We start from the raw sequence: 15,321 nt of genomic DNA, 5'->3' as shown, positions 1-15,321 counted from the left end.
AACTTTAGTCAGTAGTGTAGTGGAGTCAGTGGTGTAGTGAAGGATATACGCACCTCCTTTTTGAGCTGTGCACAGTTTACCCACCTATCAGCCAAAAAGTCATGTATATGTATGGGATAGTGTACCCACTTCCTCCTCCAAAACCTACACATCTATCTAGTAGTACAGCCAACTCATCAACCACCACTACACCACTGCAGTATAGTGCTTGAGTACGTTTAAAGTAAATACTACTTTCTGCTCGTACCAGTCAGTCATTCATGACTAAAGCATCTTAATCATCTCTTTCATCATTTCCCAATTTCAACAAAAAGCGAGCTAAAGTCTTTGTCAAGCGTGAGTGTTCATCATTGTAAAATGGGGACGTTTGTTTTGAGAGACCGATGTGCATCATTTCTGAATCACTACAGATGAAGCTTTATTCCGGAGCGATGGGCAGGCTGAGGTGTAGGAAGTTTGTTTTTCTTTTGTCGTTGCTGTTGTCTAGCAAAATCAGTTTGGGATATTTTTTCAAAGTGTAGCAGAACTTTATGTGGTGCAAAATGACCACATAGGTGTGAGTGTGGAGAGGTACAGGATGGAGCTGTCTGGGTGTCTGTTTGGACAAGGTGACAATGTTTTTTTAAGGACCCAGTGTGGGAAGCATGAATCATGCTTCACACATTGTGGGATGATTCAGTGTCTGGAGATGACTGCAGAGCGACACAATAGACTCGCACTCATTTCTCTCCCCAGTGGGCTGAGTGTATTTCAGTCCCCCGGCTGCGCAGTTGTTTCTTATCTCTTTGATTCTGCTGCATCAGTAAAGGACTGTCTGACCCTGCTGTGCCAAACGAGAGCTTCACACACAGTCTGTTCCAGGCTCAGTCAGACTCGGCCACCCACTAAGATGATTCCTTGGGTAAATCTAACACAGGCAGGAGCCACTGCAAGCTTCCTGCTCGAGCTCAAAGCAGAACCCAAGAGCCCGGGCATCCTCATCACTCTCTGAACTGCAGTGGTGTCGGCTGCATGTCCTGAGAAAGGAAGTCCATCTGCACCACTAATGTTCTCTCTGCAGCAGTACAGCTCAGCTGCAAACTCATATGAGACTCACTCACATCTTCACTATTTAATTTAAATGACTGGATCTTCTACAAAGACAGTTTTATCTGTGGAACAGCAGGTGCAATTTTACTTCCTTTATAACTGACAGTAGAAAAAAAAGCTGAAGATACAGTACAGACAACTTGCAAAGTAAAGCTCACAATGAAGCCAGTGTGGACAGATGCAACTTGACTACCTGCTAAATAGGCATAAGTTTCGGGGGGGGGACACAGGGAAAACCCCCCCTCAATATTTAAAATACAATAAAAGCACAAAAATGGCAGAGAACCTTTATTTTGACAAAATTAAAGACATTTACACCACTAGTTGATGCAGAAAATGCACAAATTGTCGCATAATAGTCAACCACAATGCAGGAAATTAAGTGTTTGATGCTCAGAATTTTCTGGTGGACCCCCGAAAACCCACGTTTCATATGTGTGGAACTGGTGGACTCTAGTGTTGTCTGCGTTGTGTTGATATGAAGAGGCCCAGAATGTGGATATATTTGGAGGCAATCTCTGTTTATTCCTGACAACTCTAACAGCAAGAGGTAAAAACAAAACCCTCCGTCAATTACAACCATATAACTTGAGCCCCTCTCCCAGTGGTGCAAACAAAATATTTTTTGATGACAGAAATTCAAACAAAATATTTTTCCACATAATGATTATTATGAAGCAAAAACAGCCTACAACTGTCTGTACTGGATGCTGGACAGTTGGAAACATTAAGTAGCCTAACTCAGCCTGTATTAAAGTTACAGGCAATATTAAAATAATTAAAATAATTTCTGCAGTTAGATGCTTTCATTTAGACTGAATTATGGCCGTTAAATGACATCTATAGATACAGACTTTATTATTCCCTCATGAAGGGCACAAAACACAAACATGTATCTAATGTATGTAATCTAGTGGTGGTGATACAGAACTGTAGGTAATTTGGGTCAGTGTTATGTAGGATTTAGTGTTGTTCATTTATTGGTATATGGCATAATTTAATATACAGTATATACCATATATATCACATGCATTGTGTACATCCTACAGAGCCAGGGCCCTCTCAGGGTTGGTCAGGAAGAAGTGTGGAAGTGGAAGAAGAAGGGAAAGACAGTAACAGTGCAGATGATGATGATGATGATGATGATAATGATGATGATGATGATAGTAGCACCTCCATGAGACATTTTAATTCCATTTTCCATTTCAACTTTATTTTCTTGTTGGTATATGTGCAGCTAAATTCAAAAATCTGCTGTTTTCATTATTTTGAGATGATGATCTTAATTTATTTTGATTGAAAAGTTAATGGGTATTTAAGTTTTTTTAAGACTTTCATTAATGTTAAGAGAATTTTCCATTTTGGGATTTTACAATAAAAATTACATTGAGACTGTAAAAGATGGCCTTTAGCACATTTTTTTATGGCGGCTTTTAATCTTGCATCAAATAGTGAATCACATACTGTATGCAGACTGTTGCATGTACAACTCCCTAGCAGTAAATATTGTACGGGTAGTATTGAACTACAAGAAGCAAGACAGTTGCAAGCCTTCAAAGTTAGAGTTATGTAAAGCTTTAAATGGGTCAGTTAGGTTCTAGATATGTGACAACAGCTGCGCGGGGGGGGCCCAATGTGATTTTTTTTTTATGGGGCCCAAAATTCCTGGCGGCGCCCCTGCCCTCTCCCATGGAGTACAACAGGAAAAGGCAGCCATGTTACAATCATACAGTACAATAAAGCACAGAAAACATAACTGACAGCAAGAGGTAAAAACTAAATCCTCAGTCAATTCCCACCATATAACTCAAGCCCCTACGCAAATTAAGTGACACAGGAATAAGTTGTCATGTTATGCAATAAGTTTAGGCCGAAAAATGAACTTGTAAACACAGTTCAACAGCGCTAAAACACTGAAATTAAAACAGCAACAGGGTAGAAGTAAAGCGGGAGACCCCTCTTTATAGGTAGGGTACCCCCAAAGGTGAATGTAGGGGTACAGAAACTGAGTATCAGACCTTCCACATATTGACTATGGAGGCCTGAGCTCGTCAGGTAATAACACCGTTATTACCGTTGTTAAAATGGTATTACATATGTACTTAATGTTGCTGTTTATAAGCCAACTGTGAGTGCTAAGTTTCAAAAAGCATCAGGGAGCTGGGTGTAAATTTTGTTTGATAAAGTGGTGGTGTATGGTTAGAAAAAATAAGTGTAAACCAGCATTGTTATCAGCCTTCAGTAATAATATATAATGGGAAAATAAATATTTACTACCTGTCATCATCACTCATCTTTAATATTCCCTGACTCCACTTAATCGCTGTCATAATATAGCCATGTCAGGTCTTTGTTGAAACCTGGGGAAAACATGTCATATTTTGTTCAGTCTGACAAATACACAGGTCATGAATGCATCTGTGAATATATTCCTGTAGAGGGCACAGCTTCTCTGTAGCTCTCCATCACTGAGAATGAACATTGTGTCCATCACAGGGAGTAAATGCAACATTCTGATTTCATGTTGAGCTGACAGATTCTATCAGATGAAATAGATGATGTATAGTAATTTTACATTAAACATTAAACAACTACAGCTTACATTAAAAACTAACCAGGATATAATCCTGATTATTATATGGCTGAGAACATATTCTCTGTCAGTTTTCTTCCACTTCTGTATAAACAAGATAAAACCTAAGCGGCTTTGACCGGAAAAGGAAGTGCACACCAAGTTTAGTACAGGGATAATAATGTGGTCACATTTTTCTTAAAGTCTCCTTTGCCTGATTGGCTCTTGAAGGGTAAACCCAACATTCCTCAGCGGTTCTCTGCAGCAGCTTTTTCCAACTGCAGACTGTGGTCATTCTCTCACCTGCAGTCCCTGCACGCACTCAAAGTTCACACTGCCTGCAAATTCTAACACATCTGAGGACTGACCGTTGACTCCGCGTTGAACTGGGATCAGAGGAAACATGATTGCTGAGATTGTCTTCACCTTGTTGTGTCTCTGCTCGCTGCATCCTACACTTGGACAGGTGAGTGAACACAGTGTTACAGGATAATGCAGCTTAGTGTAAGTGACATCATTTGAGTTAAATGAGTTCAAAACCTTGCTCATGAAGACGGTTATATTCTATCAGACTGATCAATGATTGCATTATGTGTTTTACACGTGGCTTGAAAGGCAAAAAAAAATTCAAATTTGAGTAGCCCTTCTCAAAACAGCTCCTACTGTATATGTCCTTACTTGACATCACGTACAGACATTTTAACAGAGCAAACTTTGAGTAACCCTTTGCATGCAGGCTCCAGGAGCAAGACCTCAGAGCAGGGATACTCACCTTGCTTTGCCACTTTTGCAAAAAGACAGGATGCTAATTAATAACAAACATTCAGGATTACTTAATTATTGAATAAATTAAATGTTGTCATGTACTGTGATTTTTTCTTTTTTATGCAAATACTTTTGCTAGTTGTGCACCTTTAACTAAGTGGCTCACGTAGTCACGTTTGTCTTTGTTTTCTTTCTTGTTGTATAATGCCATTGTGACCTATGTCTGCAAGAAGCGCTGTATAAATAAATTTTACTTACTTACTTACCTACTTGATATGCAAATATTTAGCCCAGACCTCTGTCAGGGATCCAGGGCACTTTTTATGTAGCCTGGCACTTTATTTACAGACAAAATCCAAAAAAGAAATTATTTTCATTGTGATCTTGAATTGTCAGTGAGGCACCCAGCACCCTATATGGAGTGTTTAAAATTGCATTTCAGCATTTCAAACTTGTTCCACATTAAATTATCCGACAAATCTGGTCAGATTTAATAGTACTGTACTGTACTTTACTGTCATCTTGAGCTCCAGTCCTGCATGCCTCCTACACACCGTCACCCAGTTAACATGAAGCCATGTGAAATGTCGCTTAGCACAGGCAGAAAGAGGCCTTTGACAACTACACTATAAACACCAGCCACCCCTCCCGACGGACTGAAGCCTCTCCAAACCCCAGTTCTGTCCAAATCAGAAAGGTGTTTTCAACAAATATTGACTCTTCTTACATAACCCCGGCTGGACGAAAACACTAATTGGTTGTCTGAAAACATGCATGAGAGGACAGGGCAGAGGGTGTAGAATGACGCTGTTGAGGAGGACGTGGATAGCAAACAAGTCAGCGCCACTCCCTCGGCCCTGCGGCCAATAGAAAGGGAGGTTGTAATGCAGGTGATGTTTATGCTGAGGGTGTTTATACCTGACTGACCTTAAACCCTAAATCCACCACATCATAAAGATAGCATTCGCTGATTTCATCCCCTCTCCTTCGATGACACATGGCAGTTACATAACTTTATGTATTGAAGATTTTAAACATCCACACAGGGTCACACCTAAAAACCACATCATAAGAATATCAAATGTTCAGAAAGAGTTCCCGTGTTTATAACTGAGTTTCAGTAGCTTTGAAAGGAGGAGGTTCCTGCTTGCAAATACTTACAGTGGCCAAACATACTCTGATCCTAGGGCATTTACTTGCTCATATAACAGCCCAGTTTCTGTGCTGCACAGGTCTTCAAGGGCACTCCTTCAGCAAGCCTTCGTTTGTTTACATGCAGTGGAGCTGACTCTGTGTTTCAAGTTTTGTTTAGAGCCATGATTTTATTTCATACTTCTCTTTTAATCAAACCATCAACTTGCACAATTGAGTAATAAAGCAACAGATTTACTTTGGCAGGGTTACCTCAGGTAATGAAATGCAGAGCGTGTTGTTGTAGGTCAATACATTTTTTTGGCTTAGACGCATAAAAAAAACCTAAAGATTTTTGGACTATAAAAACCTTAAACATCATCTTGAGTTTTGTGAGTGAATGTTAAGTAAGTTATCTGGCAAGTGCATTAATGACATCACCAGCTTGTGGTCCTGCAGCTTCTCCTTCATGATGAGAAATATTTATTTTGAACTTACCTGAAACAGACATGCTGTAATTACCTGGGTATGGTTGTGGGGTTGTTCTTGGAGGTGACCACCTTATGAAGCTACCAGTACAACACGTCATCGGTTTCGGACCTTGACCTCACCGTCTTTTATCACAAGACACTCTAGTCAAGGCAGAGTGAAAGCAGGTTGATCAGTTCTTGGTGTGTCTCATCGTTGGCCTCTAGATGGTCACTTGGGAGCCCAGGCGAGATCTCTTCTCTTCAGCCACAACCAGTGACTGCTCTTTTCTGCGGCATTGGCAAAGGCTTTAGTTGCCTTCCTGTGGGCCTGCCCTCTGACTTCCACTTCCCTCAGGAGCCTTGTGGTGGAACTGGCACCAAAGCCCCTGCAGCCCAGCTCTACTGGAAGCACTTCAACCTTCCAGCCTTGCTCCTCTGCTTCAGCTTCAACGTCGCGTTCCGCAGCTTCTTGCACTCACAAGCCTCGGCCACGGCTTCCTCCCGGAGAATCTGTCGCAGGTCAGTTGCTGCAAATTTCAGGTGGGAATATGATTCTCTAGCTTTAGTCAGCATGCATTTTCCAGTCCCTAACTGCATTCAGTGGGCTTGAGTAGGAAGGCAAGTGGCTAGCCGCAAGTTCCTCTCCTTCCCAGATGAAGGGTGGAAGGTGTGGGAACTTCTTCTAGGTCTTGAGAGGCATAGCATTGGCTACTTTCATGCACTCTAGCTCAGGCCAGTACTTGGTTGTGCTTCAAGGTTTATCTGCCTTGTGTCAGGCAGGTCTTGCATCCTACCAAGATGTCCTTTAGGGTTGCCAGAACTGCACACAGAGGACAGGCTGGATCTTTTCCCTTACAATGATTTAGGTTTGTAGGAAAGGGCAGGATATCCCATATGGCCCTGATGGTGAAGCTCAACACGTTAGCCTCCACACTCCACAGCTCAGTCCATGTGATTTTCCTCCTCGCGACAGCATCCCACCATGTCAAAGCTGCCTTGCTTGGCTTGGGATATGACTTCAGCATACCTGGCAGCTTCTTCTTGGTGCTGCACCTCCTTAACCACCAGGAGCCCGCATTCAGTTTGGGAAGCCTTTTGCTGATAGGTTTCAGTTCTCCCAGGCCAACACCTCCTCTGGCTTGTTGGACATGGCCCACTATGTCCTGGTGCTGGAGAGCAGATAGGGTTGGAGCAATGCCTCTTAATAACGAGTCCTGAGATACTATGAGTGTCATCTCCAGTCTTGCAATGGCACATTTGTATTCCTCCACCAGACCAGTGACAGGGCCCCATTCCCGTAAAGCCCTATGCTACTGAGACATCTCAGTAACCCAAGCCACTTCCTCACTTCTGCGTTCACCAGTCTTTCCAATCAATTGTCATGAGACAGCCTGACCTCGTAGATGGTGACTGGCCACATGAGTTGAGACAGCAGTCCGAATTGAAAGCACCAGAGCTTCAGCTTGTTGATCTGTTTGAGGCCACTGATTGTATCCTGCCTGAGGTAAAATAAACCTGGGTGCAAATAGCATCTGCCTGAATAAAAAAGAAAAAATACAGATTGATTTTAAGTGAGTTATAGCTTTCAAGAAGTTTTTGTGAAAAGTTAATTAACATGTAATTATATCAGTCATCATATTTGGTTTGTTCCAGGACTGTCCTAGCAGACAGGAGATACAGGGCTCTCTGAAGCAGGTCCAGAAGCTTCTCTCAGCCCACGAAGCCTCGTACTTGCAGAGTCTTCGCAACCTGAAGAAGAAAATAAACCTGTTGCAGAACAGCCCAGGGAAGCAGACAACAAGAGCCACCAACAGTAAGCAAAACCCTCACAAAGACCAATTTATTTAAATGTTGAATGTTGAAATATCTGCCACTTTGCTTCTTTATCACCTTCAGGTACCTGCCCAAAACTGGACGCACCCGTCAATGGGAGGAAACTCGGCAAGTCACACAGCGTGGGTCATGAGGTTCATGTTCTGTGTGACCCTGGCTATGAACTTGTGGGGTCAGAGAGCAGGGTTTGTCAGGAGAGCCTGACCTGGAGCGGCCAGCAGTCTACCTGCCGAGGTGAGACACCAGTGCTGATCTTCTGCCGCCTGGCCTCACTGTGATGGTCACTTTCTCCACCACCTCCTCCTCATTCTCTTTCCACTATTGTCTCTCCCTGTCTTCACCCTGATCATCACTCATCCTCTTATCTGACTCACTGATCACTTTTACAACCCTGTCATCGTCCTTTTGTAATGTTTCCCTCTTCTGCTCTCTGCTTCCATTCCTCTTTTTGTGCATTATGCATGTCAACGTTTTTCTATGTAGAGATACATTTCATATGTGACCCATGATCATATTTCCTCTTTATGTACTCTGGTCGTTGTCCAGAGAGCTATCTGAATGCCATGACATGCGATATTCCAACCTGTGACAGCTCACTGACTTTAAGATAACAGCTCAAAGGCTGTTTGATCAAGACAGAGCTTCCCCTACATTAACTTATCTGCTCCATTTTCTTCACTCATTGACTCTCAAACACGCATATGCAATGATGTCACATCCTCTTATCTGTAAGCATCAAAGATATTTGGTTGCATATGTCCTTGTATTTAAAAGGTTCAAATGTAGCCACGGAGTCTCCTTGTATAACCTTCCTTTCTGTCTGTTCCCCCAGACATCAATGAGTGCGCGTCCTCTCCGTGCATGAACGGTGGGACATGTGTGGATGAAGTGAACCAGTTTTCTTGTGTCTGTGCCAAAGGCTGGGCTGGAGCTACCTGCCAGAGCCCTTTGCCAACATGTAGGTATAATACAGTACATACTCAGACCACACACATATGCTGGAGATGTAGTTTACTTCACCATCTTATGCTCTAACCTGGGATTTGGGTCCTTGTTGCACCAAATGTGTTGATACCTTAACACTGGGAGATACATATCAAGCAACAAAACAAATATTCAAGGCAACACTTTAATGCAGAGCATATTTTTATAGGCCTGTGTCCAAACAGTCTGCTCAAGGAGATTACATTGGCCACTGATTTGGCTTGCCAGTACAAGCCAGTGCTACATACCACATAGTGGGTTTTGTTGAATTCCAGCCTGAAGTCCAAAACGATGCTGGTTGAGTGGCAGAAGTCTGCCCCCTCATGTATATGGTGGACTGTAAATTTCTGGAGCCCAGTTTGTTTGTTTTTCTCTATTGATTTGATGTTTGCACACTTACATAAAGTGTGTTTCTGTAGGTCTGTTGCTCATTAGACAGTGGCCTACATAGGCTCTATTTGATATGATATCTAAGAGCTAGTATCTGAGGAATTCCAAAGCTTTGCATCCATGGGTGCATGCTGACAAAACAGGTCAGACATAAACATTATACTGACCATGATACTGGATTTATTTTATTTTTTTAAGATTTTTGTTTTTGGCAGCGTCAGAGTGAAGGGAGAGAGAGGGGATGACATGCAGCAGAGGGACATGGGTTGGAATTGAACCTGCTGCCACTGCAACAAGGACATAGTCTTAGTTTATGGGGTACCTGCTTTATCAGTTGAGCTACTGGGCAGCACAAGACACCAGATTTTTTCAGGCTCATATCAATACTTTAGTATTACCTTGGTCAAGGTCTCAAGTGAGGTGAGCCAATAAAAGGTGAAGTAAAAACATTGCAGACCACTGGTTGGTCAGAGAGAATTGTCACTAGAATTGTCACTTGTTAAAGATGGTGTCCCGTACAAACCTGCCATTTTTAAATAGTCAAGCTACCAGCAACAGCAGCTACATTTTTTATTCACCTGATTGACATTTAAAACATTTAAAACAGCATGAAAAACTATCCTGTGGTCAGCTGATGAGGTGCAGACATCCTTCGTTCTTATCAAGCGGCAACATCTGGTGCTGAAAAATGAAGCCAACACGAAGTGCCAAAAACCGCAGTTCCTTGAATGGCCACTTGAGGCTGGCTCCAGAAACCAGTATATCCCCATAGACCCCCATGTTAAATTGCCCTAACTTTATAGCAGGAATAAACATTTTTACAGCCTGGTACGAAAAATGGTTTTAGTCTCTATAGCTAATTACCCCCATCATGACAACTGTAGGGTGGTGATTTTTTATATAACTCACCTGTTACATTGTATTGAGGCTTAAAGTTACATGTAATTAAGGACAGGCTACCTTGAGTGACAGGCTGTCTGCCCATAGTGTCAGATCCACCCCTCACTCCTTCACAGCGCCAGCGTCTCACCCAAATATGGTCACTTATGGCTCCAAAAAACCAAGATGGCAATAGCTGAGTTGCCGAATGCGAGGCTTCAAAACGTGAGTCCACAAACCATTGGGTGACGTCATAGTAGCAAGGTCCATTATTTTTACAGTCTATGGTGCTTATATTGCTGCAGCTCATTTTCAAGCCTGGTTCTAATGGACTGAAAATAGCAACTTTAAAATAACTGAAAATATTACAGCAAATAAAAACACTTGCACCCCGCCCCTCTAGCTCGCCTAGTGGAGCATGTGCACCACGTACAGTATCAAGGCCGAGTCCTTACTGCAGTGGCTTGAGTTCGACTCCAGCCTGGGCCTTGTGCTGCATGTCATCCCCTTTATCTCCCATATCTTTCCTGTGACTCTCTGAGCTGTCCTATCCAATAAAAAGCAGAAATGCTAAAAAAAAAAAAAATCTTAAAAAAAAAAAAAAAAACATTAACTTTTGTCTCTTTCCTGTCTTCCTCATTTAGTCTTTGTCACTATGACAAACACCTCGGCCGCCACCTCCTCAGCCACGGCTGCTGCCTCTACCTTGCCAGCTGCCACCACAGGGCCCATTGTCCGTCCATCACGTTGCACTATAACGCAGGGGACCACCCACTGCACCTGTGAGCCGGGATACACCATCTCTGGCAGGGACAGCAACACTTGCACTGGTACGACTAATACCTGCCCTGTGACTAAACCATACATTTATCTATGTGAGATGGTAACTGTGTGTGCGTTGTATACTTGTAGATATAGATGAATGTGAGCTGTTCCATAACGGCCAGGCTGGGAGACTGTGTTTACATACCTGTGTTAACACCCCTGGAGGCTACCGCTGTTCCTGCCCTGCCGGATACAATGTGACCCGCGATGGACGCAGCTGTAAAGGTGTGTTTTTCTTTTTCTTAATTTCAAAAATCTGCATTCAATATTACAGAAAGTATTTTACAAGGTATTTATACCAAATGTTGCTGATAAAACTCAAAATAACAACACATCAAAAATGGTTTCAGTTCACAAAAATGGAGAATGCCATTCTCATACAGTGTGAAAGATATCTCTGTCTGAATAAATATCTTATTGTGTTGCTGTTTCCTCACAGACATTGATGAGTGTGCCACCAGACAAAACAACTGCACAAAGGACCAGATGTGCGTTAATACATACGGTGGATTCCAGTGTGTCCGTGTGGACTGCCCCAAAATCCCTAATGCTACATACGTCAAGACATCGCCTATGTGAGCATTATCCTTAGTTATTTTTTTACATCCAAGTTCACTTCCCATTGTACAAGTAAGATTTTTCATTTGAGATGCACAATAAAAACATTGACAGTATACCTAGTTTGATTCCTTTGAACACCACCTCTGTTTTTTTCCAGGCGTTGTGAACGTAACCCCTGTCCCGTGGACAACAAGGCATGTTCTCAGACCCCCAACTCCTTCTCCTACCATTACCTGGCTGTTGTGTCCAACCTGTCAGCCCCTCGCGTCATGTTCAGGGTCTCAGCATTGCGTCCAATGGGTGACACGCTTCGCTTCTCCCTACTGGGGGGAAGGCAAGCTCGGCGCCACTTCACGGTCCAGCGTTCAGATCGTCTGACAGGTCAGCTGATGCTGGTGACCCCAGTGCAGGGCCCTGCCACACTGGAGGCGGAAGTGGAAATGAGCGAGCTGGAGAGACGAGCCCAGCTGGGGAGGTATATCACCAAAATCACCATGTTTGTTTCCCAGTATGATTTCTAAAACGAGAGAGGTGAAAGTGGAAACTCACTTAGAGCACAAAGGCCAAACAAAAGTCTGGTTTGGATTTAACTAAGGACTCCATATGTGTGATAATCTGATGTACCGTGGTGACCATATTTAAAGTGTGCTGTTGCTGAAGGAGTTGCTGCGACATGAATAGGACATACTGACTCAAATGATGGATGGATCAACATCTGTCTTGCACAGCTGCGTGCAATAAATGTTTTAGAATATGGGTCCTTTGGGGGCATTGGTGATAAGCTACAGACTGAATCACAATGTTTGTTTACAATACCTTCTGGGTAGAAAGCCCCCACATCACATACATGAAATGAAACAGCGCAGAGCAAACGATGCCTCAGTTGGTTGGTTTTTAGCCATCTTAAAAAAGGCCCACCTAAAAAAACAATAATAGTTCAAGTGTTTGCTATATTTAGAAGATTTTCACTGCTTTACTTACCATCAGACAGTTTTTTCCAATTGGGAGCTGGAGCTGTTATTTTACTTCGAAAAACACAGGAGTTGCTGGTCTACCGCTGCCTCGATTAGTTTGTTTGTAAGGCTCAGTCTGTGGGGGCATGGCTTGGGAACCGGAGGGTTGCCAGCTCAAGTACCCGCACAGACCAAACCCAGAATGTGGACTGGTAGCTGGAGAGGTGCAAGTTCATGCTCCTGGGCACTGCTGAGGTACTGTTGAGCTGTTGACCCCCATCTGCTAGGGGTGCCTACCCACAGGCCACCTCGCTCTGACATCTCTCCATTAGGTCCTGTTTGTGCATGTGTCTGTATTTCAGGCCTATGTGTGTGCGTGTGTAAACTGAAAAATGACAACACAGTGAAATTGAATTTCCTATCAAGGGATTAATTAAGTAATGCTTTATTCTTTCTTAAAGCGGTGGAAATAATCCAAATATAGTATATACTTAAACTGATTTCTTTAGATGGGTCTTCTAAGTTGGCTAAATTACATTTTGCTCTGGCACCCATCCACAGCAGTACGTTGCTTGCATGCTGGTAGATTTGGTTTATCAAAGACGCTAGCAAAGCAACACAGTACATGAAATAACAGCAGAAATGTCCGATAGGTGGGACCATCGTGTTTATATATCTTTAAACGTTACAGTTATGGCTGAAAATGACAATAGAAATAAACATGTTTGCCAGTGTCACATATCTCTGCAATTCAAACCAATGGCCAGTTGTATACCCAGAAGTGTATGTTGTTGTTAGTGTGACATCATGTTGATTTGTCCATAGAAATCCAAAATGAGTGATGTATCTTTGTTTGATTTCACTATAAGAACAAGGGTTTTGTATGGATTAACTCAAACTTTTTTATTGAGCAAATATAGAAATGTGTGTTGGAGATATAAAAGGTGAATGACATGATGAAGCAAACAGTAAAACATCATTCAGCTGAAGGAACTAGAAAATATGTGGACAATCCTATTTTTGGAAACGACGGTCCTGCTTGTTGACATTTGTTATGTATACTGGACATGTGTTAAGATTTTGTAATTTTCTTTTTTATTCGGTTGTATTTATATCCTGGTTTCAGTACAGCTATTATACAATCATTAAAACACTATAAACCCTAAAAAGTTCCATTTTTCATTTGCACAAGCATAAAATGCTCTGGTACAATGTTTGAATGTCTTATTTCACTGCACTCTCTACCTTCTGCAATATGCTGTAAGAGCAGTCTGATATATATATATATAAGCAGTGATATATGTGAGCAGCGGTTGTTTGGGAAACACTTCAGTTCTCGCAGCACAGAGCACTGCTGTTCAGCGGACAGACAGCCAAAGACAGGCTGCTCAAAGAGCCACTGTGTTCTTACAGTGCATGAATAACTTTAACTTTTAAATTTGAAAAACAAGTACACACAGAAAACCCCGCGAGTAAGGTATGTGTGATGATTTCCCTTCATGAGGGAGATGTAGATTTGGAAAAATCGTGGCATTTTAGAGAAGCGTGATGAAATGTGTCACCTCTGTGCTGCACAGGCAGTCTATCTACTCCTTGGCTTTGCACGACTGTCTGAAAAAGACATCCACCAAAATGTGCATCTGTAGGATAGTGAGGAAAAGTGTAGGTTCACTGGAGACAAGCAGGATGTCTTAAGTTGCAGAGGGGGATCCGTACTGTGGCTGGGACTCACCGATGACATGGCTGAGGGGGCGGGGGGAGGGGGGGGACTGTAGCCACGGGATCCTAAAACAAGATTGCACGCTGAGTGAAGAAAAAAGATGCTTGGAGATAGGGAAGCAGACAGAGAGTGATGGCTGAATAGAGAGGACTAAATAGGAGACGATTCATGCTAGCCAGTCAGTCACAGGCTGAGGGGTGCAGGCTGAATTAAAAACTCTGTCTTTATTACCACAGCAGAATAGGCCTTTCACTGTTCGTCACTCTGCCGCTGCCTCTTCTGTCTTAAAGGAAGAATAAGCAAAGGGAGAAGTAAATGAGAAGCCATTCTTATGTCTGCCCCACAGCGATCCACAAGAGACGGTGATTCAGTATCCAAAGTTTAACCAGACTCCTACTTCTGTCCCCCTATAAAACCCAAATAAATCCTCCCTCTGCTCATCTACAACTTTCTGTTTTCTTACTCAGCATTGCTTGTGAGAGGTCCAGCCTTGTGCACAACAGCAACATACCCAAATATACACAAACTGGGCTGTGAGAAAGTCTGCCTTTGAGAACACCTGGTCTGAAATCTGGTGTTTTTGTCTGTGCTGTTCCACTTTTCACCCCTCACTGTCCTCTCTTTTCCTCCCAACCTCTCCCTTATCATATTACAACCACCTTGTCATCCTTCTATCCCCACTCCTCCATTTCCACCACCCTTTCTCTACTGCTCTCCCGATGCGGCTGACTCACACCATGTAGATAAAAACCGCTCTTAATGAGTGCTGGCAGTGTGCACAGGCACTGAAATCAATATCCTGATCTCAGTCTGGTTGTGTGCTACAGTCATAAGAAACCAGCACACTCTCTGTGACAGCAGGCCGGGCTATCACTGGTACTTACTTTTGAAGGGGAATACCTCGGCCTCCTCTGAAGTTCAGTGGAACAAAGGAGAGTGAGAGCGGGTCTGCTGAGGCTGCGGAGAGTGCAGACAGGACTCCACAGTCAGTTTGGCTCTGGGCCAGTTAGTGTGGGCATGCAGGTGAGGGGAGGAAGGAAGGAGAGGGGATAGCAGGCATGCCAGCAGTGCCCACAGTTGCTGTGGTCAGGGAAGCTGAACCTCCCTGTGCTACAGAGCAGAGAGGATATGAAAGTGTAGGGTACATCA

General features: G+C 43.0%; 1 protein-coding gene across 1 annotated transcript; it reads left to right on the top strand.

Annotated features, from left to right (window-relative positions):
* The first annotated feature begins 3,982 nt into the window (after positions 1-3,982).
* Positions 3,983-13,608, top strand: LOC117255108 (fibulin-7). The gene is made up of 8 exons (XM_033623695.2): positions 3,983-4,127; positions 7,681-7,840; positions 7,924-8,094; positions 8,693-8,818; positions 10,758-10,943; positions 11,026-11,163; positions 11,378-11,513; positions 11,657-13,608. Exons 1-8 carry the CDS (start codon positions 4,065-4,067, stop codon positions 12,018-12,020), a joined length of 1,344 nt encoding a protein of 447 aa, XP_033479586.1. The 5' UTR covers positions 3,983-4,064; the 3' UTR covers positions 12,021-13,608.
* Positions 13,609-15,321: the final 1,713 nt, after the last annotated feature.

This window comes from Epinephelus lanceolatus, chromosome 2 (genome assembly GCF_041903045.1).
Source record: "Epinephelus lanceolatus isolate andai-2023 chromosome 2, ASM4190304v1, whole genome shotgun sequence".
NCBI classification, from domain to species: domain Eukaryota; kingdom Metazoa; phylum Chordata; class Actinopteri; order Perciformes; family Serranidae; genus Epinephelus; species Epinephelus lanceolatus.
The sequence above is the reverse complement of the archived record's forward strand: the minus strand, read 5'-3'. Positions and strand labels throughout refer to the sequence as shown.